At 40.8% G+C, this 22311-nt stretch overlaps 1 protein-coding gene and 1 long non-coding RNA gene across 2 annotated transcripts; one reads left to right on the forward strand and one right to left on the reverse strand.

The window, feature by feature from the left end:
* Window positions 1-12736: 12736 nt before the first annotated feature.
* LOC103421875 (lanC-like protein GCL1) lies at window positions 12737-18278 on the reverse strand. Its single transcript, XM_008359916.4, has 6 exons — window positions 18175-18278; window positions 17662-18022; window positions 17301-17500; window positions 16159-16270; window positions 13828-14298; window positions 12737-13274 (listed from the first exon to the last, which is right to left on the reverse strand). Exons 2-6 carry the CDS (start codon window positions 17806-17808, stop codon window positions 12933-12935), a joined length of 1272 nt encoding a protein of 423 aa, XP_008358138.2. The 5' UTR covers window positions 17809-18022; window positions 18175-18278; the 3' UTR covers window positions 12737-12932.
* Window positions 18279-20622: 2344 nt separating this feature from the next.
* Window positions 20623-21717, forward strand: LOC139195836 (uncharacterized). The gene is made up of 2 exons (XR_011580885.1): window positions 20623-20705; window positions 21529-21717. It is a non-coding gene; the product is annotated as an uncharacterized lncRNA (long non-coding RNA).
* The last annotated feature ends 594 nt before the right edge of the window (window positions 21718-22311 follow it).

The raw sequence follows: 22311 nt of genomic DNA on the forward strand, positions 1-22311 counted from the left end.
TTGAGGCTTGATCTTGAATTGGGCTTGAGATTTCTTCAAGGGCCGTTGAGGCTTGTTCTTGAACTTTTGTTTGAAATTTCTTCAAGGGCCGTCGAGGCTTGATCTTGAAGGTTGAAATTGGGCCACAAGGAGCTTCATGTGGTAGATGATCTTTGGCTTTGGTAATGGATGAATCGGCACGTATTTTGTTGCGCTTGTTGACTTTCCACAGCTTTGATCTTGAACTGGGTTGGAAGATTTTCTGGATTCCTCCAATTGTTGATTTTCCACAGCTTATTCTTGAACTAGGTTTTGATTCAAGGGTGGTAGACACTTAATCTTGAATCAGACTTGTGATTTCCTCAAGGGCCGTCGAGGCTTGATCTTGAATTTGGTTGGAAACTTCTTCAAGGGCCGTTAGGGCTTGATCCTTGAAGGTTGACTTAAACACATGACAAGCAGGCACGAGGTGAAGGTGACGACTTGTTGCTCTGTTCAATATTTCTAATTCACACCTGAGCAGTTTGGTCAACGGTATGATCTTCAAGATTGATGCGCTTTTCTTCCAGTTGGTGACTTGATCTTTAAGGATTTGATTCAAGGGTGGTGAATCGGCACGTGCAACCTACAACGCCTAGTAAGCCGACCCAAGAATTTGAGGGTCAAAACGAATTCACCGTCAGAGTGATTGCAACTTTGATGATATGAGATACTCTTGCTTTTGAAGAAGTAGCGGATGAATCAACACGTGCTTGGTTGCATTTGTCTCCACATGCTTCAAGGTATCATCTTCATTTCCTTTATCTGTTCCTCAGGCAGATGTGGCAGCTTCTTTGAAAGTACAGCAGCAGTCGAAGGCGAGTACTCGAGAGCAGTGCTAGGTAGGCAATCAGGGAAGGGTTCCAAGCAGTCGGTTCCTTACCCGAGTTTGAGTGGAAGTTCCGGCATATTGTTTTCTTTATCCTTGTCTTTGTAGGTAGGAACAAGGACAAAGGAAAGGACAGAGAGAGTGTATGATATGAGATACTCTTGCTTTCTACCCTGGTGATATGGGATACTTTTGCTTTGGAGTCATTGGCTTGCAGAGGTACCCCAAGGAATAGGGAACATTGAATGACTCGAGAGGCTTCGTTGGGAAAGCATTTTTTGGAGATGAAGAAAGGCTCTGTATGTCTGCCTTGCTATGGAAGGCGAAGGTAGACAATTATAGGAAGTTCTTTGATACTTGTAGAGGTACTATTCTTTCACTCGTGTCGGCAACCAATGCGTGATTGATCTATATGGCTTCACGTGCTTTCTTCTTTATCAGAAATCTTCGACAAATTGTCCGTAATTTCCGCCAAGCTGAGTGTGCATGTGACAGGTGTCGACGCGGCTGAAAAAGACTGGCGCCTCTTCGATAACTGGGATCGGCGCTTCGACAAATTACCCGTGATTTCCGCAAAGCTGAGTTTGCGTGTGATGGGTGCTGACGTGGCTGAAAAAAGACTGGCGCCTCTTCGATATCTGGGATCGGCGCTTCGACAAATTGCCCGTGATTTCCGCAAAGCTGAGCTTGCTTGTGACGGGTGCTAACGCGTCTGGAAAAGCAAGATGCTTCTCCGATTTCTGAGATTGCCTCTTCGATTTTTGAATCGGCATTTTCGAACTTTGAGCTCACCTCTTCGATCTCTGAAATCCCGTCGAGTGCTGATTTTTTATAGAGGCACGCAGTTCGTTTCAAAGCACACTTGAATTTTCGCTTGTAGAAACTCCCTTCTTGCACTTCTAAGATCTTGATTTGTCCGACCTCTTCTTTCTTCAACACCTTTGAAAATGTCTGGACCCTCCGATCGTCGTTTTGATTTGAACCTTGATGAAGAGGTAGTCCCGTCTTCTCCAGATAACATATGGCGCCCATCCTTCATATCCCCCACTGGTCCTCTTACCGTTGGGGATTCAGTGGTGAAGAATGATATGACCGCTGCGGTGGTGGCCCGGAACCTTGTCACTCCCAGAGATAACAGACTACTTTCCAAACGGTCTGATGAGTTGGCTGTTAAGGATTCTCTGGCTCTCAGTGTGCAGTGTGCAGGTTCTGTGTCCAACATGGCCCAACGCCTATTTGCTCGAACCCGTCAAGTTGAATCGTTGGCGGCTGAAGTGATGAGTCTCAAACAGGAGATTAGGGGGCTCAAGCATGAGAATAAACAGTTGCACAAGCTCGCACACAACTATGCCACAAACATGAAGAGGAAGATTGACCAGATGCAGGAATCTGATGGTCAGATTTTACTTGATCATCGGAGGTTTGTGGGTTTGTTCCAACAACATTTGCCTTCGTCTTCTGAGGCTGTACCGACTGCTGAGGCTTCAAACAGCCATCCTCCGACGCCTTCTCTTCCTGGAGCTCTGCCGAGTTGTGAGGCGCCACCTGATCGTCCTTGAATATCCCCTCTTGTAAATTTGATTTGATTTGATTTGATTTTTTTTTTTTTTTTTTTTTAATTTATGTATAATGCAAATTTATGTAAAATTTCCAGAAAAATAAATAAAATGGACCTTCTATTTCTCTCGATGTTTTTTTTTTTTTTTTTTTTTTTTTTTTTTTTTTTTTGCTATATACATACATATCATGCACATACATGTATATGTATATTTACATGGTGCAATCCGCACCATCCCACCTTCCTACTTGCTTTCCCCTTTTTTTTATTCTTTAATTTTTTTATTTTTTAGGTATGGTGCCAGATCAATCCAGATTTCCCCTTTTTTTTTTTTTCACATGGTGCCAACCATCCCTTCTTTATTCACGTGGTGCCAGACGCACCACCACCCCTTTCTTTTTTTTTTTTTTTTTTTTTTTTTTTTTTTTTGTATTTCTTTCTGTATAAATTAGGATGGTGGTTAGAGGAATTTGCAGGGAGCGGACGAAGACGGACGGAGAGCTGGAGTTTGAGGAAGCGCTTCTCGGCCGGCTAGTCGTTTGACAGCGGTCTTTGAAGTTGTTTGGCAGCTGCGAGGCAAGAGACGGAGGAGGCCTTTGGGTGTGTATTGACAAACTTTGTTTTTGTCAATCTCATTCAAAGGCAGCAGCCATGGCGGAAGTGCAGAGGAAGAAGCTCCACCACTACCTTTACTGAGCACAGCCACCGATCGCAACCACCTAGTATAGAGCCACCGTACACTCGTTGCACTGTCACTGAGCACCACCACTAACCACAACCACTGTACACCTGTTACACCGCTTGCTGCGGAGGGGAGTGTCGCTCGTTGCATAAAAGCGAGACTGATGGGCAAAAAAGACAAGCCTGCAGGGAAGAAAAATGAGGAGGCCATTGATGGAGTTATGGCGAGATCGAATTTAGACGGAAAGGGAGACTGAGACGGCGAGATCGAAGTCCTGCACGAAGTTCTAAACCCTAACCCATAACATCCTGCAGTAGAAACCAATGTCGAGGAAGCTGAAGAACGGCGCCGTTTCTTCGTCACTGAATGTTGAAGACAGCATGGAGCGTGGATTTGGAATGACGTCATCGCGATCTTAGAAAAAGTTTTGGGATCTCTGATCTTTCTCTCCGCGTTCTTCTTCTGTGGTGGTCGTGATGGTACTGCTTGCCGAAGGATCGAGAGAGGACTGCTTGCCGCACTTGCTGCTGAAGCTGGTGGGCAGAGAGGGCGGAAAATCCAAGAGAGGTTCTGTTTTGTGTTCCTTTTCTTCTTTGACAGGTCGTTCTCCGATGGTGAAATCCGCATCACCGTTATAAAGGATGATTGTTGTTTCATGCAGCCTTCCTGGTCAGCTGCTCCTTTGATGTGCTCTCGAAGATTTTGTCGGCATTTCCAACCTCAAATCTATCTCGCCTGTGATGCTCTTTAACCTCGTCAAGGGGCAGATTGCTGTATTGAGGCAGAACCAGGCGTTCAGCAAACTCGATGTAGGAGCAGGGGACTGATTTAGTTACACCATCCGCAATTTGGAAATGGATTGATGGTGCTACTGTTGAATGGTGGTGTGATGGAGGCCAACTCGCTCCGGGTGTGCACACCATGTGCAGCAGGCGGGGACGAACTCGAGAATCTGGGATTCAAGGGAGAGGGACTCGGCCTCGGAGAGAATGGAATTCGCTGCTTCGCGGTACTGGGGATTTAAGTGGGCCGTGATTTTGATGAGAGCAGCAGCAGCAGCAGAGATGTGCAGAGATGGAGACGAAGCTCCCTTTTTTTATTTTTTGCTTTTCTGAGAAGTGGAAAATGTGTGGGTTGTGGGATCTGTGAAGGCAGGTGGACTGGTGGTGGAAACTTGAGAGCAGCGAATTTGGCGGAGAGGTCGTTGCCGATGACTGCCTTTATTTCCTCGTCCACCTGATCGGAAATGGTCCGATTATATTTGGAATTTGGAGGCGGAAGCATCAGCGGAGAAACACGGCGCTGCCCTACCCCCTTTCGACTCTGCAACTTCTAGCTGCTGATGGTGATAGGTTCATAGCCCAAGACATTTGGTTCCAAAACTCAGCTGGGCCAGCAAAGCACCAAAGTGTTGCACTCCGGGTTGGGGCAGATTCGACAGCACTTGGGCTTCATTTTGAATGGGCTGCTTTGAGCAATGCTGCAAGAAATGGGAGATGGGCCTTGATTTGTAACTGAAGTCTGAGCAGGCATTGGTCTTGACCGCGGATTGGGTTTGGAGGCTGCCACTTGGGCCTGGATGGCCTCCTTTTGAGAGGCTTGCTGCTGATGGATATACATACATACATATATATATATATATATATATATATATATATATATGTATGTATATGTATGTAAAAGAACTCCTTTTTTTTTTTCTTTTTTTTTTTAAATACATAAAACATATGTATTCAATTTTTTTTTTTTTTTTTTAAAAAAACTGTAATTTAATTTTGTACAAAGAAAATTGCAAATTTTCTTAACAAAATAAATTTGTAATGAAATTAACCTTCTTTAATAAAACATTTATTCTTTTGATTTTGATGTGACTGAACTCGAAATTTTGAATATTCAAGCTGCCTACGTACCCTTCCAAAGAAAGAGATCAAGTCAAAACGTAGTTCAAATACATACATATATATATTTTTATTTTTTTTTTGGTATTTTCTTTTTTTTTGTGCCGTTTGCAGTTTCAGCTCGTGCAGACAAGGAGCTTTGGGTTGTCGCCTTTTAGGCTCGTGCAGACCAGGAGCTTTGGTGTTGCCTTTTATGCTCGTGCAGACCAGGAGCTTTGGTTCGTGCAGTTTTAGGCTCGTGCGAACAAAGAGCATTTGGTGCCGTGTTGCAGTTTCAGCTCGTGCAGGCAAGGAGCATTTGGTGCCGTGTTGTAGTTTCAGCTCGTGCAGACAAGGAGCTTTGGGTTGTCGCCTTTTAGGCTCGTGCAGACCAGGAGCGTTGGTGTTGCCTTTTATGCTCGTGCAGACCAGGAGCTTTGGTGTTGCCTTTTATGCTCGTGCAGACCAGGAGCTTTGGTTCGTGCAGTTTTAGGCTCGTGCGAACAAGGAGCATTTGGTGCCGTGTTGCAGTTTCAGCTCGTGCAGGCAAGGAGCATTTGGTGCCGTGTTGTAGTTTCAGCTCGTGCAGACAAGGAGCTTTGGGTTGTCGCCTTTTAGGCTCGTGCAGACCAGGAGCGTTGGTGTTGCCTTTTATGCTCGTGCAGACCAGGAGCTTTGGTGTTGCCTTTTATGCTCGTGCAGACCAGGAGCTTTGGTTCGTGCAGTTTTAGGCTCGTGCGAACAAGGAGCATTGGTTGGTTCGTCAAGCGATCTGAGAAAGTCGTTCCTCGCAATCTTCATAGCAAGGAGCTTTGACCGTGTGTTTGAAGAAGTTTTCGGGCAAGAAGTCGCGCATCGTGATGGGGATGGACAGTCTATGTGTCGAAATTTCATCATCTTCAACACGTTCACGTTGCTTTGAAGGTTGACAAGAGCTGCTTTGCCCCCTTTCCGATTGGCGGACTTGTGGAGGAGACATATGTTTCTTGTGCAATTTCTTAGGAGTGACTTGAGTCCATCCTTCTACTTTGCTTGTCTTGGACGATGCCCCTAGCGGTTGAGGTGAAAACTTTGAGTCGGAAGAGCCAGAAGTGAAGGTGGTATAGTTTGACTTCACCACATCGTCAAGATCTAGCTCGATGATTCCTTTCTGAGCCAGCTTCATGATGAGATCTTTCAGCACGAAGCACTTTTCTGTCGGATGACTGATAAAGCGGTGGAATTTACAGTATCTTGGACTGTCAGTACGATTCATCTCTTCCGGCCGTCTGCACTCAGGCAAACTGATCACCTTCTTGTCCAACAGGTCATCTAACATGGCAACCACATCAGAGTCGGGGAATGGATAAATCTTCTCCTCAAGCTCCTTCAAAGTGCGTCTACGCATCTCTTGATCACGAAAAGCTTCGGTTTGAATCGCCTTGCCTCGTGTGGAGATTTTGACGGGAGCTGTGTTGACCGTCATCGCTTCCTTGGTGGGTTTCCATGCAGCCTTTTCCACCTTTGTCTCAAGAGCTTTGTCGTTTTTGTAGTTGGCGATCGGTTCCTTCTTCCCATGATGGGCGATGCTCAACTCCATGTCATGGGCGCGAGTGGCCAATTCCTCAAAGGTCCGTGGTTTAATGCCTTGAAGGATGTATTGCAAACCCCATTGCATGCCTTGGATGCACATCTCGATTGAAGAGGTTTCCGAGAGCCTGTCTTTACAGTCGAGGCTTAGAGTGCGCCATCTGTTGATGTAGTCAATGACTGGCTCGTCCTTCCACTGCTTTGTGCTTGTTAGCTCTAGCATGCTCACAGTGCGGCGGGTGCTATAGAAGCGGTTGAGGAATTCCCGCTCTAATTGCTCCCAGCTGTTGATGGACTCAGGCTCTAGGTCTGTGTACCACTCAAAGGCGTTTCCTTTCAGCGAGCGCACAAACTGCTTTGCGAGGTAATCCCCTTCTGTTCCTGCGTTGTTGCAAGTTTCAACGAAGTGGGCAACGTGCTGTTTCGGGTTTCCCTTTCCATCAAATTGCATGAACTTTGGTGGTTGATAACCCCTCGGCATCCTTAAGGTGTCGATCTTCTTTGAATACGGCTTTGAGTACAACCCGGAGGTATTTGAGCTCCCTTCGTACTGTGCCTTGATGGTGTTGGTGATCATCTCTTGCAGCTGCTGGATAGAAAGAGATCCCATGAGTGCTGCTGCTTGGTCTGGCTCCGGCTTCGCATCGTTTTTCTCCACCTGAGGCTCATCTTCTTCGTCATCTCTTCTCTTTAGTGGATCATTCTCTGGGTCGGGTTTATCGCCGTCCTGCGCCTCCAGTCGGTTGACTAGTGCTGCAATTTGCAAGTCTTTTTCTTCCACAGTTCGGGTTAGCCTTGCGATTGCTTCATTCATTTGAGCCAGCTGCTCATCAATTGAAGTTGCTCCAATGGTCATGACTTGCATGGTTGCACTGCCGCTTGAATCGGCGTCGGAGAGCATGAATTCGGAGTATTTCCTTGGGCTTCCCCCCCTTGGTGCCCTTAGTGAGGCTAAGGTGATCACAGGCTCGCGTCTGGGGTACTCTCGTTCCCTTGGCAGAGTTGATGCAGAGGTGAAAGAGATGGCGGAAGTAGCTCTTGCCATGCTTCGAGTCGTGATGCCCAAAGTGACACCAGTTGCGGCGAGGATGCTCTTGTTCTTTGCGCCGGTTGCGGGAACAGTTCGAGCCTTCCTTGATGCCATTAATTTTGTAAGTGCGCTTGAATTTCTTGAACGGAGAAAGAGATGAGAGGTAGAGGTGTCCCACCGGGCGTGCCAATTTGTGAACACGGAAAATTCCTGAAACGAAAGAGACAAGAACGAACGTGCACAAACAAATATTAAGTATTTGATGATTTTGGGTTACAATCTCTCTCTAATTTGATCCTCTGATTCGATCTCCGTAAGGTGTTGATTGGTGGGTGTTTCGTTGATCCAAAGGGCCGTTAGGCTTGATCTAAGGATGAACGTTCTTCAAGGGCCGTGGACTTGATCTTGAAGGTGGATTTGAGCGGATCTTCAAATGGGCTTTTGGGCTTGATCTTTGAAGAATAGTGACGAACGGATCTCCAAGGGCTTTTGGGCTTGATCTTGAAGAACAGTGATAAACGGATCTTCAAGGGTTTTTGGGCTTGATCTTGAAGAACGGTTGGATGTGTGGATTTGTCGACGTTGTTGATCCAAGGGCCGTTGGGGCTTGATCTTGGATGAACGGATGATGAACGATGGTGCTTTCTTCAAGGGCCGTCGGGGCTTGATCTTGGAAGAACGATGAACGAAGAACACTTTCTTCAAGGGCCGTCGGGGCTTGATCTTGAATTGGTGGATGATTGTTGATCCAAGGGCCGTCGGGGCTTGATCTTGGAAGAACGATGAACGAAGAACGAAGAAGGCTTTCTTGATTCTTCGGGAACTTGGATGCTTGAGAGCTTCGGAGTTTCAGAGCTTCAGAGCTTCAAGGTGTAATATCAATTGGTCCCCTTCAATGAATGAAATGGGCTTGTATTTATAGAATTTTCCAAGGTCTAATTTCGAATATAATATTCCAGATGAAATAAGTCGTTTCTGCCAGGTGTTGACACGTGTCCTATTTGATGACTTTTCCAACTCATTTCAATTTTCGTTGAGTCACACGCTACGTGTAAAATTTATGTAATACATGAGCGTTGACACTTTGATTTATTGGTCAACATTTATTTACCGAAATTTCGATGTCTACAGATGCATTTGCAACTTTGTTGTCAATTTGCAAAGATAAATTCAAATCATTTTGCAAATCCAACGATCCGAGCCTCTGCAATTGAAAAAAAAAATTGGGATTTTTTTGGGTTTGATTTGAAGAGAAAGTAAATTAAAAGAAGAGGAATATGGGTTTTGATTGGAGAGAAAGAAAATGAAAAGAAGAGAAAGTTTATGGGTTTGATTATTAGTGGGAGCAAATCTGGTCTTGCGAAGAACAGAATGCAAACCAAAGAAGAAAAGTAAAGGGACTGGGGATAGAGAGTCAAATAAAAAAATTGTGCATCAATAATAATAAAATATTAATAAAATGAATTAAAAATGACAAAAAATTATTTTAACTCTAAAATAATTTAGTTTGTGATATAGTCTGACACTGCACTAAATGTTTCATTGTCCTTATACTACTTAGTCTATGCCAAGCCAATCCAGTTTAGTCCCTGAAATTAGTCCAGTCTGAGATAGTCCGTTGTAACAAATGCACTCTTAAGTTTCAAAATCATCACTGTCATTTTTCATGTTTTTATCTATATAAATTTCCAAGAGGATCCTCGCCGGATCCTCTTTGTAAGGATCCTGAGGATCCTCCAATCACATATGTTCATCGTACATTGTACGGTCAGAAATCATTGTAATGTTTTTTTATTTAAAATTGAATATAAATAGTATCTGACAAAAACTGGGCGCACAATGTATGATGAACTGATGTGATTGGAGGATTCTCGAGATCCTCACAAAAAAGATCCGGCGAGGATCCTCTCTCCACCATTTTAATCCTTCTGTCTACTCTCATTAACTTTTATGTTGTTTGCTTACGTGGCATGTGTGTGGAGACTCCTAAATCTAATGATATGATGCCAAGTGAAAATGTTAAAGAAAAAACCTAATGTTTTAAAATTAAGAAAACAAAAACTAAAAAAGAGTAAAGATTAATTTAAACTCGAGAAACAACGAAAGGAAGGAGTTGGAGCCACCGTCCACCCTCCCTCCCTCCCACTTCAATACAACAAACACCACCCCTAGCCACCCATCCACCCACCACCACCCTCGAGCACCCCACCCCCCCCCCCCAAAAATATCGCAACCCCACGTCTTACACGGAAGAAATTCAACCAAAAAAGGATTAAAAATATTCAGATTCCAAAAGCAAATAAAAAGTTCAAAATCAATTGGGTAGAGATAGTCAAAAGATAAAAAATGAATTCTAGGGGAACCCAATTGTGGAGCCAAAAATAATACAGAAAAATTATTGAATTGACATGTGGAGTTTTGCCCACGAGCGACGAGAATGCACAAGACCCACATTCATTCTGTGCGTGGTTTAATTCTTACGAAGACCTGAGTTGCCAACTACGACTTCTCCAAGCTTTCATGCCCATGCCAAGGAGATAATCAAAGGTATTAAAGATCGGATTGATAGTCAAATCCTATATTTAAAGCTTTCCTTATTAAAGACCAACTCAATGAGAGATTTTTCAGTGTGACCGGTATACGGGGTGGTACATCATGTGTCACTAAACAAATGGTGGGATATGTGTGCTAAAAAGTTAATAACTTAAAAAATAAAATTTCCCACCATTCCTATTAAAACACGTGGTGTACCATTTGTGTTCCCGTCACAATTAAAAATTTCTCCAACTCAATAATGAATCACCATCAAATCCAATCAAGGATTCCACGAGATAATTTCAAGATATTATTAATTAAATAATATCTTCAGGATTATTTCTCAAGTGGCCGGATATCTTCTACTACATCCAACAGATGACACACCTTCATCAACTGGACGTCGAAAAATGGCATGACAATCCTTACGCATGTGGCCGGCTATCTCCTTATAAATGGAAGCATTTTTGCTTACCTCACTAAACTTTGGTGTATGTTCACCATACCAATCATCTGACACATGTCCTTTCACTTAACCTTGGTTTTTTTTTTTTTCAAAATTGAAATAATAACATTTATTGTGAAAGTTAACTAGAGTTAGGTGAAAGGATACATGGCAAATGATTAGGTGTATGGTGAGCATACACCATAGTTGTGGTGGTGAGCAAAAATGCACCCCTTATAAATACCTCATTCTCCACCAAATTTTGGTAAGCTTTTGCTACGCAATTAAACCCTAAAACTCTCTCTCTTTTCAGAAAACCTGACTTAGGCATTGAAGATCCATTCGCCAAACTCCCCTCACTCCATTACATGGACGCGTGGCTTTGGTCTTTGATCAAATGTGTTTAATTGTTTTGTAGGTAAAATTCGTCAAGAATGCAGATATCGGATTTTGCTACAACAAATTAGTATTTTCATTGCGAGCTTGATTTAATTCTCGTAGAAGGCTCTCACAATTCCTTCGAAATTTCTTACCCCTTGATTTTCTCACATGCTCCTAGTCTCTGAATTTTTTGATGAAAAAAAGTTCATTCCCAAGAAATTGTAGCAAATTCATATCCCACTCAAAAAAATATTGGCTATGGTCGGTTAAAGAATCACAATCCTCTTGGATGCGTTCTCTGATCATCGGACGTTCAAAGAAAGAGTTATAATTGTTGGCAAGAGTTAGCTCCATGCTCAAAGATGTCTTCTTTTTTGTTCTTTTTTTCAAGAAGTAGAAATTTGGTAATTTGAAGGTTTGGAAGGCTGGAACTCTCAAAGAGGTTTCCTATAACATAGAAAAAAAATTTATAAATGAGGAATCAGAGGAGGAATTTGGACCATCTCACCTCGAGATTTGTGTGTCTGGCAGCCAGAATAGCTTGGTAACAGAAAAAGTAGCTCATCGTTTCTCGTACAAACGCGAAGCAATGTCTCCCATCATTGTTGTCACTACGACATAATTTTCGAGGTTGCGCATTTGAATCTAGAACGTCTCTACTACTTTGCAATGATAACGAGGCCAGATTGCAAAAGAATCTTAACCGGTATGTATTTTGATATATTCCGTAAGACATGGTCTTTGAATAGCTATCCATCCTCAAGAGGAACACTTTTTCAGATACATAGTTAGGGGCAATTATGGGACAAGGATTTTCTAGGGCCAGAGGAAGGTGGATCGGAATACATATACCTCAGAAGTCCGGTCATGGACCCAACATCTCCGATTAGATTAAGTTACTCAAATAGACCACCAATCCCACCACATCCTGTTGGCGTGAGTCAACTATTTAGTTTAGGAATGTAATCCTATAATTTATTTCTTGTATAATTGGGATTCTTATTTCCTGTTATGTGGGATATTGTACAACTATATATTTACCTCCTAGAGAGAAGAATAAACACACAATTCAAACCCTAAACACTTTTATCATGGTATCAAAGCAGGTTGTCCTTGTGTGAAGCCAAACGGCCACACGCGCTCCACATCACCCAGTTGTTGTCCACATGTAGGTTTGAAAATCCGCCACACGTGCGGGGGCGTGTTGAGAGTTGTCCCACATCGGTGAAGGACAAAGTTTGCTATGTGCTTATATGGTCTTGGGCTACTCTTCATATTGCCAATTGGTTTTATGGTGAAACCCTAATTTCATCACATCCTACTGTGCTCCAGAAAGGTAGGCTCTTCGCTCAGATTGACCATTCTTGTTCTACAAGATACGGAAACAGGTTTCCTATATTCTTGGAGATTCCTGCAACCTAGGGATTGGCATGCACTGCAAGTAATCACACTTCTAAGAGGACATAATATTTAATCCTATAATCTTCTTAGATTCTGCCAATTTAATATGGATTCTATATCCTAATAGATCCCTCTCCCGACTAATATAAATACCCGCATCTAGGTTTTTGTCTTTGGTAACACTTTCATATTGCACGCTTTATTATCTTGCTCACTACTTGAATCTTAATACTGCTTACTAACTTGACCGTCGGAGAATCTTTAGTAGGTACCCTATCGGTACTTTAGGTTAATCGTAGTTGTTTGTTCTTTTATAGGTAGTCGGGTTTGCCACAGGTCCTCTCTCAGCTGCGGTGCTTAAATTTAGTTCCAACATGTCATATACATTTACAACAAAAATGAAAACGACGATAGTTGTCAAACTGTGCCTTAACAATTAACATCCTTTCCACCACTGATTCCTCTGGCAGCAACTTCGTCTTATAGATACTCTCACACCAAAACAAGTCGGGCCTTAATATTAGGGTGTCTTACTTGAGTTCACATCTATATATACATGTCAGGCTATAGTCATATACTAATAAATCTCGTAACTTTTCACAATTTATTACAGTTCATAACCCGGAAACCTAGAATTTTCGGGCACATGAAGATCAAACCAGAGGCAAGCTGTTCCAGCAAGACCTTGAAAAAGAGAGTAGACATATTCAACCCCATGAGTGCGTCCTGCAATCGAAAACTCTCCAGCACTATGATACAAGAAGCTTGCAAATGCCTTTGCTCTCTCTTCGTATATGCTCTCTCCAGTCAGACGATACAGAGAAAGGAAGGCATAAGCATTCCCAGCCACACCGTCAGCAAGTCCTACCTTCTTCAGTAAACCGTTCTTCCAAACAACTTCTCCTGCTTCTATTGCAGCGTCACGAAATTCCCGATCACCTGGAAACACCTGAAAAAGAAAGGACAGGAACCGCTGTTAACTCATATTCTTGCAGACAGACAGAAAATACACACATACAAGGACCATCCTTTTGGTCTTGAAAAACTTTGAGGATTTGGGATATATATGTGAGAAGGTCGAGCATCACAAATAACTCTGAATGCATCTTGCAAAAAATTTAAATAGGTAATCGACAGACATCAATACTTTGAATCTTGCTAAAGGAAAATGCTACAACGATTATATTTTCGGCCCACATTACTAACAAGGTGGTCTAAATAGAAAACACGCATTATTTTCATAAACCATTAATTTCTCTCCAAAATAACAGAAGTTTAGTTACCACATCAACTTCATTTGATCACTGTTATGGTAAAGGCTCATGCACTATTAGTACTAGCTCGTTTTGTTATAATTCGACAAACGTTGTACATGATATTAGCATCGAGGACTTACTCAAACAAAGTGAATACTAGGTCTCACTAAACTAAACGATCTTTGACTACCCACTGTGAGAATTGCATTAAGAAGAGTAAATTTATGAAAGAGCCGCCACACAAACCTGAGATGCCTTGCACAAGGTTATGGCCATGCCAGCTGCACCATGAGACCACTGCACAAACTTGTCTCTAGGGTTTCCTTCACTTGAGGGGTAGTTTCCACTATGAGGAAACCTATTAGCCATCATATATCTAAGAGTTGCCTTCACATCTTCTGCATCCTCATTACAAAGTGGGAAGTGAAGCAGCACTTGCAAAATTCCGGCCACGCCATTGGCTGCCCCCAAGTACCTAGTCCCGTGCCATCTGTACATAAGTGGGCAGGACAGGTCATGAGATGCGCCCGCCCTACCACCAGCTAACACAGCATCCACAACAGGCATTAGAAGATCACTTGGCAACTTGTCCTGTCCAAGATACTTGTTTATGAACAAAGCTGCCCATAAAATCCCAGCTCTCCCGTAGAGAAGATCGTACGACATTCCAAAACCACCTTCCTCTGGCCCAACAGACAAGGCCTTCTCTTGTGCCACCTGTACAAAGTCAACCAAATAGGTATTAGCGAGGGAAAACAATGCAGAAGCTACAAATAAGAGATTTTTTCATGTAACTAATTCACCACGTCATATCTCAACTTTATTTTTTTATTTTTTTATTTTTTTGTCTTGAATATGGGAGTTATCCCAACAAATTAGTAGCAGACTACTTTATGGACACGTAATCTCACTTTCTGTTAGGGGTGACCATTTTAGTGGGTCAACCGACCAACCTAACCGATATGATTTAGCATACTTGGGTTGGGTTGGGATCTAAGCTTTAAAAACTATTTTTGAGTGAAAACCCGACCAACCTGCTTAATAGGTAGGTCATAATGGGTTAGAATATTATTAACCCGATTGAAACCGTCTCATTCATAAAATTCAATTCTCGATTTGAATGATGTACTGTCATACGTGGTAATTCTATACCACCAACCCAAACTTTTAGGGATGATGGATGGGAGTCCAACCCGAGCCGAACCAACCGATGCCCACCCCCACTTTCTCAAAAGTAAATTTCATATGTTTTTAGTAGAGCACGCAAAGAAAGTTATATAAAAACGAAAATCTCACTATATCTTTTGTCAGGAAGTTTTCAATTGAATTTCTAAGTAATGTTATATGGCGTCCAACCAACTGTTAAAACCGCAAATATGTTTCCACCTATCTACCCAAGTCTAGGTCCACACCAGGAAATTTCACATTGACCGCATGGGGTCAAAAGACTTCCGGTTTTGTGGACGCGTCCACATATAATTTGAGAGTTTTGTTATTGGTACTTTAAATTTATGGTTCAAATTCAATTTTGGAGAGAATTGAACCTCAGACCTCTCATTGACAAGTAAAGAGGAATATCACTACACCGTAGTGCAAAGAATTTTTAATGAATACGCGTGAATTCTAGAGTCCTCATTTGAGGTTGTGAGGATTCCTTAGTGCAAGCACTAGGTAAATCCCTAAACTGTTATTAATTAGCTCTCCCTTGAAGGATGCATATGACTAATTCCAAAAAAATACAATGATAAATTACAAGAACACAACCTAAAAGAAAAACCAAAACTTTGATTAGATTTTCGAGGCAATTACTCAACTATTTCACAAAGTAGATGCTCCAAAGTCCAATTAATTAAAGAATTAAAACAAAGTAAGTTAGGGTGATAAGGTTGTTTGGGAAGTTGAATAGAAGATTAGCACACAGTTGGGGTTCATTTTCCGTACAACTAACACATCGGACTTTTGATGGGTTTGGCGAAAGAATATATATATTTTTAAGAAAAGGGAATCAAATCAATTACTCTCCTTCAGTCGATCTGATTACTTATCTTTAGGTATTTGATTACTCATCTTAAGGGAAATCTTGCAGTTTTTTTATTACTTGTGTATAAGTAAGCGCATGGAAATGTTTAAGTAGTGAAATGACTCATGTACCCATATTTTAGTATACACATGACACTCAAGAATCAAAATGATTCCAAACCTATTCCTAGTAAGTAAACATGCCCTTAAACATGTAAATAGACACTATTTGGCATTGGTAATGAACTAAAATTGCTAATTAAACTATTTCCCATATTTGATAGGGCGGTGTTATCCACACGCCCCTTTTTATGTTTTACACATCATTTTCAATTTCTGATCATTGAACCAAATAAATCGAAGAGAATCAAAATACAAATATTAACAGAATGTGAAAAATAAAAAGAGGTGTATAAATGACACCATCCGTCTTGAGGTGAGGAGTGCTTATTCCAGTTGTGAGATATTTATCAAGTAAGTATCCAAAAACCAAATATGAGAGAGCTTCACAATACTAAAAAAGGGACAGAGTTGGGAATATGAGTTAGATATAAATACCTCAAGAAACAGGTTAAAATAGAGGCCACATCTTTCATGGTCCCCCATCAAACTAGCCACCACAGCTCCTAGGGCGTAGACTCCTCCCCTACCACATAAAAAAGTCACGTGCCTGCATAAAAGCAACATTGCCAATCAATCAAAGACACTGCTTACTTAATCACATTCGATAGAAATATCACACTCGTTTTCTCCTTCTGCGATCGATGAATCTCTTTGATTTATTCAAACCGCGCATCCTTCTTAACAATAAAAAGCGTTGTCGATTTTAGCACATAGGCATAAAATTTAAAACACACTAGATGAAATGAAATTTATATTTAAAACGTATCACTTAACATACATTGAATAGTTGAGGAAACCCAACCCCCAACTCACAAACCCAACTCATTCGCATATTAATAGTACGGAGACCATCAATTTATATTATATTTTTTAAATCACATAACATGATTGATGATGATTAAATTATTACTTAAAAATAATATAAGTTATCACAGTTTACCATAAGATTTTGTGTACTCTACGAGAGTAGGGTTACCTATATCATGGCGTTAGGTCTAATTATACATTTGACACATGTAAGTTTGGACCTGGCTTCTTTGCCCACCCAATTCTCGTACACTCTCATTCCCTCCTATTTGTGCGATCACGGTTAAACCAAGTCAACATTTTATATCACTATTACTTTTTGTATTATTATCTCTATAAAAAAAATAATATAAAATGTTGAAGTGGTTTAACCGTGACATCACAAAATAGAAGGAAATAGGAGTGTACAGGAATGGGAGGGCAGAGAAGTCGGGTCCTATAAGTTTCACTATATGTAAGAAGAGAAATGCTAAGGAGGCTTTCACAAAAGTAGATCTTTTTATGAACTTTCTGTCACCATATGTTTTTCTATTTTATAATGTTAACACAAGAATTATCATTAAATTATGAGAATACAGAATGTCTATAGAGAATTCTATTTTAAAATAATCTTTTTAACATTTTTCATCAGGTAAGAATGTACTATTATACTCGAACTGCCGCGTGTTTGTTCCATGAAGGTTTCTCACCTACTTTTTTTTGTTTTTCCTTTCATAAAAGGTCACTTATAATCGTTTGTTAAAAAAATAAAAAATAAATAAATTTATTACCTGCTGGACGCAGGTGCGACGGCCCCGCACTTGTCGACGATATCAGCGCAGAGCAGCAAGTCCTGCCGGTTGCCGGTGGCCTCATACGACCTCAAGCACGTAAAAGCCGTACCAAGGAGACCCGTATACACTGTCGGATCGAAAACCATACCCGTAGGCGTACCCGAACCACGTCCTCCTTCCCATGTATCCTGCACCACCTATATTCTCAAAACGAAAAAAAAATTAAAGCCTTAATCTTTTTAATCTTTAAAAAGCTGGGAAATTATAAGTAAGATTTTAGTTAATTAATTAATGATGGAGCTAATTAAGCAAGATTAGTTAAAAGTAAATAAATTGAAGAAGTGAGGTGAATACGTACCTGATCCTTGAGAGCCACCGCCGCTCTGAGAAAAGTCCCGCTCGGAAGTGACAAGTTCTTAGCCGCTGGATCAACCAAATCCAGCCGTTCCTTGTTGGCATCTTCGTGGTCCTCCGGAGGCAACGCAAACTCCACTCCAAACGACATGTCGTTGCTTTCTCTCTCTCGCTCTGCTCTCGAATTTAGGTTGGGAGAAACGCGCGTACAACGGCTGATATGCAGAGGGGAGCGGGGAGAGGGAAATGTGTTGAGGTGTGATCGTATGGAGTGGCGGTGCACTGCGGAGATATGCTTCCCCGCGTACCACGTAAGCTCATTGCCTTTTAGGATTATATAAAGAGGATAATATTATAGGGGTGTGCTATCCACACACCCCATTTTACTTCTCACACACCCCTTGATAATTTCTGTCCGTTGATGTTCTTCAATTCATCCAATCCGACGGCCGAAAATTAAAAAGGTGTGTGAGAAGTAAAATGAGGTGTGTGGATATCACATCCCATATTATATTACCGTTGGATGCATGTGATTCATGCTCCTCTTGCAATTTGAACGCACCAGCAAATTGAAACCGCTGCAACACGTAAGTCTTATTTTTATTAGAGAAGTAATACTGTGGGCGTAGATTTTTGTTTTTTTAATACAATAATAAATCAGGGGTCGGTGGATATGGTTAGTTGTGGGGTCCAGATTTCTAAATAATTTAAGGAGGTAGTTTCGCACGATTTCCATCTGATGTGAATTGACAATTAGAGGGGAACAAAAGATAAATTAACGAAAATGATTTAAAAATTTTAAATTTTAATAATAAAATTAAAGGTAAAATGAATAGTACTAAAATTAATTTTTTAGTATAAAAATGTGGTTTTTCGTTAAAGTAAACAGTAATAAGAGTTTTTCGTTAAAATTCATACAAACAAAAGTGTATGTGAACATAACGAACGTTTTGGGGCCATACCTCCCGAATCAGGATTCTCTCTCTTTCTCTTGTCATCCCTTCTATTCTCTTATCTCACAGTTTTTTTATTTTCTTATTTTTTTTCTATAAAAAAATTAATATAAGATATTGATGTGACTTAATCGTGACCGTTCAAATAAGAGAGAATGGAAGGGGAGAGAAAAAAAAGAAAAAAAAAAGAGAAAAGAATCTTATTCCATACCTCCAACCCCCAAAAAATGGAAGAAAAAAAAATTCATTGTAGTGAGAATAGACCTAATATTCGTGTTGTGTTTTTTGTGTTTGTGTCCATACCATATTGTGACATCCAAAACATAAAAACGCATTTTTCTTTTAAATATATTTTCGCTTACCTAAATTGATCAAATGGTAAAATTGGAAAATATTGGAATAGAGAAGGGGTTTTTCGTCCAAAAAAGTTCTAATAATATAAGTAAAATAGAATCCAACGGTACAGATTTACTCTTATTTATCTTACGGCTGTTATTTAAATAAAGTCTTTAATGTTTTTTAACTAATGTAGAAGTGTAAAAAATATAGAAAATATATATAAACGCTCGTAATGACAAGCTTTACAACTTTCATAAAGAGATTCGCCACTATAATCATATAAATCATAGATAAAAATTTAACCGTTGATTGTTGTTTACATTTACACTTCATTGTTCTCATCAAATTTTGTCTTTTCAAATTTTCTTTTTTGAAAACATGATTTATTAGAGGATGCAGGAAGATGATTGGTTTGGATCGTTGATATTATATTCAGAGTTTTACGGTTAGTGAAAATATTGCTTGATGTTTATAAAGTTTCTACAAACTATATGACATCGACTCATATTTCAGTTAACCGTAAATATCGAAATGTGATATCAAATATTTGAACCGTTCATCTTCTTACATCCGCCAGATGATCATGTTTTCAAAAATTAAAATTAAAAAAATGAAATTCAGTAAGAAGAATAAAGCGTATATGAAAATCAACGGTTAAATATAAATTTAAGGTTTTATGGATTATAGTGTTGGATTTCGAAGTTGAACTGTCACAGCCCGTTCCGGATTTTTATATATCGAGGATGTGAAATGACGAAATTACCCTTGGCGGGTATTAAGGTATGTGTGTGTGTGACTTGTTGGACATATTACATTCATTCCTAAACTTTTGGAAAAATAGTTTTAGTGGGATTAAAAATTGGGTTGTAATTTATGTGGTTAGGGATTAAAGGAATTGGATTTTTTTAAATTGTTTTGGTTGGACCACACGGGGCATCTCCCTTTTTTTCCCCGGTGCTCTCTCTCTTCTCCGTTCAGTCTCTCTATCCCCCTCGAATTGTACGGACAAGGGTCAATACCCTCGAACTTTCACGGATCGACGCCAAAAAGGTATGGTTCTTCATCCTTTCAACCTCCTGAGTCGTTTGGTGCTACTTTTAGGACGTGAAACCTTCGAAATCACGTGAAACCCGAACCCCCATTTTATGTCACTATTTATGCAATCGTAATATGTCGATTTTCAGGGAATTCTAAGCTTATAGTGAGCTTAGTGAGGTCCCAAGGAAGCTCGGAGTGCTTCGTTTGAAGGTTTTGGACGTCGGGATCACTAGGTTCGAATTTGGCCGGTTTTCTTGGAATTTCTCTGGTGAGATTTTGTAGTTTTTAGAGCCTTAAAGTAGTATAACGTGAAACTACATGCTTAGGGCTTCATTTTGATATAAAATACGAAGAAAATGGTTGAGAAACGACGGAGAACAAGGAGATTGAAAAATCTCCAGTTTTCCGGCCACCGAAAAAAAACCAGTCCGGTGAGCCGAGGTAGAAGACGCGCGTGGGGGGCGCATGGGTCCGTGCCCCTCCCGGCGCGTGCGGCCTCAGAAAATTTTTCTAAAAATTTCTCGACGTACATGACGTCGAATAGGTCGATGTGGTATATTCATATACCCAAATTGAGCACCGTATGAAAAATTATTTCGAATTGTCGGTTATGTGCTTAAATTAACGTTTTTATAGTTGTTTCGCATATAGGTGACACCTATCCTGAGGACGAGCGCATCCAGGGACGTCACGGGGGTTACGACCCATCGACTTACCAGTGAGTAGGCAGTTTTGTTTTTAGTATATACCTATATACTATTGATTTTCCCAGAAATTGAATTTATATGAAAGTATGTTTTCAAATGCCATGCATGCATATTATGAATTATATGAATTGATATTGATGCATATATATATGTGAATTGGTGATGTGGACGCACAGGTGAGTATCAGGTGAGTTTTATGTTACTCATGTGAATCATTGATGATGTGAATTGTGTTGAGAGCTCATAACTTGCACCCCTGGTGTTAGTGCTTATATTATTCACCGCACCGCACGCTCACCTTGGATCCAAGTAGGTGCATGTCATACAGACCATGAAAGGGTTCCGACATGCTAGTCGTATAGATCACTAGAGGTGGTTCCAACTAGTAGGTGACCTTAGATTATGCGCGCGGATGATTGATGAGAAAAGCACTATAGCGTATCATTACACCATTCTTGTCGTACAGACTACTTCAAGTAGTTCCGATTTATGTGCAGAGTAGTGTCGTACAGGTCACCATGGTGACTTCGGCTGGGTTGGATATTGAGCTATGGAATTAACCGTACCGGACCAACTGCAGGTCTCCGGTTGATTCATTATGTCACCTGTTATTTTGATGCATCCATGTTTTGTTATTGACATTTATGGCATGGCATATTCCTGGATTTGTGATAGATTGGTGATTTGTGACGTATGAGGTTTTATATACTATTATGTTATTTTCTGGGAAATTATACAGGTTTTACAGTGAGGGGTTAGAAATGTTTTATATGAAATGTTTTGGAAAACTTTGGCTTTACTGACCCACTCAATTTTGTTTTTGCGCCCCTCCAGGTTCTAGTTAGCAGTTGGTGGCTCACGAGGTTTTCTTCGGCGTTCTGACAGACTTCCTGCATGTAGGACTCACCTGCGAGTGTTGTAATTTAATTATAGTCCTACTTGACTGCACCTAGTTTTTATGCTCTAAAATTATGTACTGCACACTTAAACTCACTCTAGCATGCTAGTTGGATATTATTGCTAGTAGTTGTTTTAAATTCCTTCATATTTCTCATATCCTTTGCTTCCGCATCGCACTTTTGGTTACGTCACACTCACGTGACGGCCAGCACGCCTTGATTCTAGGATTGAGGTGTGTTAGTTTGGTATCAGAGCCTAGGTTGCAGTCCTGTATAAATTATCAATGCTCTAATGATCTTTTGATGTTTTCTGTCAGAATTATGCCGCCTCATAGGGAATCACGCCATGCTTCTGAGCCTAATTTTCCTGACATAACTCAATTAGGGGAAGCGATGGCCCAGGCCTTTCAGAATGCAATCCGCCATCCTCCTCCTCCTCAGAGGACACCCTTGGAGACTATGTATAATCTGAAATTGGATCGTTTCATGGGTAATTAAGGTCATGAAGGGGCAGAAACGTGGCTAGACCATATTGAGATGACTTTTCAGGTGATGCAGAGTTAAGGGAATTTTCCTACTAATAGATGGGTTGAGACCACTACTTGGTTTTTGGGACGAGAACCTGCAACTTGGTGGAGAAATCAAACTCAGTTTATGTCCCCTGAGATGGCAGCTGATTGGGAAATATTCAAGGATAATTTTAAGAAAAGATTTGTCC

The sequence above is a fragment of the Malus domestica genome, chromosome 01 (assembly GCF_042453785.1).
Source record: "Malus domestica chromosome 01, GDT2T_hap1".
NCBI lineage: Eukaryota > Viridiplantae > Streptophyta > Magnoliopsida > Rosales > Rosaceae > Malus > Malus domestica.

Coding starts and splice junctions, on each gene's coding strand:
- LOC103421875 (XM_008359916.4), bottom strand. CDS start 17,808: ATGTCGTTTGGAGTGGAGTTTGCGTTGCCTCCGGAGGACCACGAAGAT. Junction 16,271..17,300: donor GTCGCACCTGCGTCCAGCAG/GTAATAAATTTA, acceptor GCTTTTATGCAG/GCACGTGACTTTTTTATGTG. Junction 14,299..16,158: donor ATTTTAACCTGTTTCTTGAG/GTATTTATATCT, acceptor GACTTTGTACAG/GTGGCACAAGAGAAGGCCTT.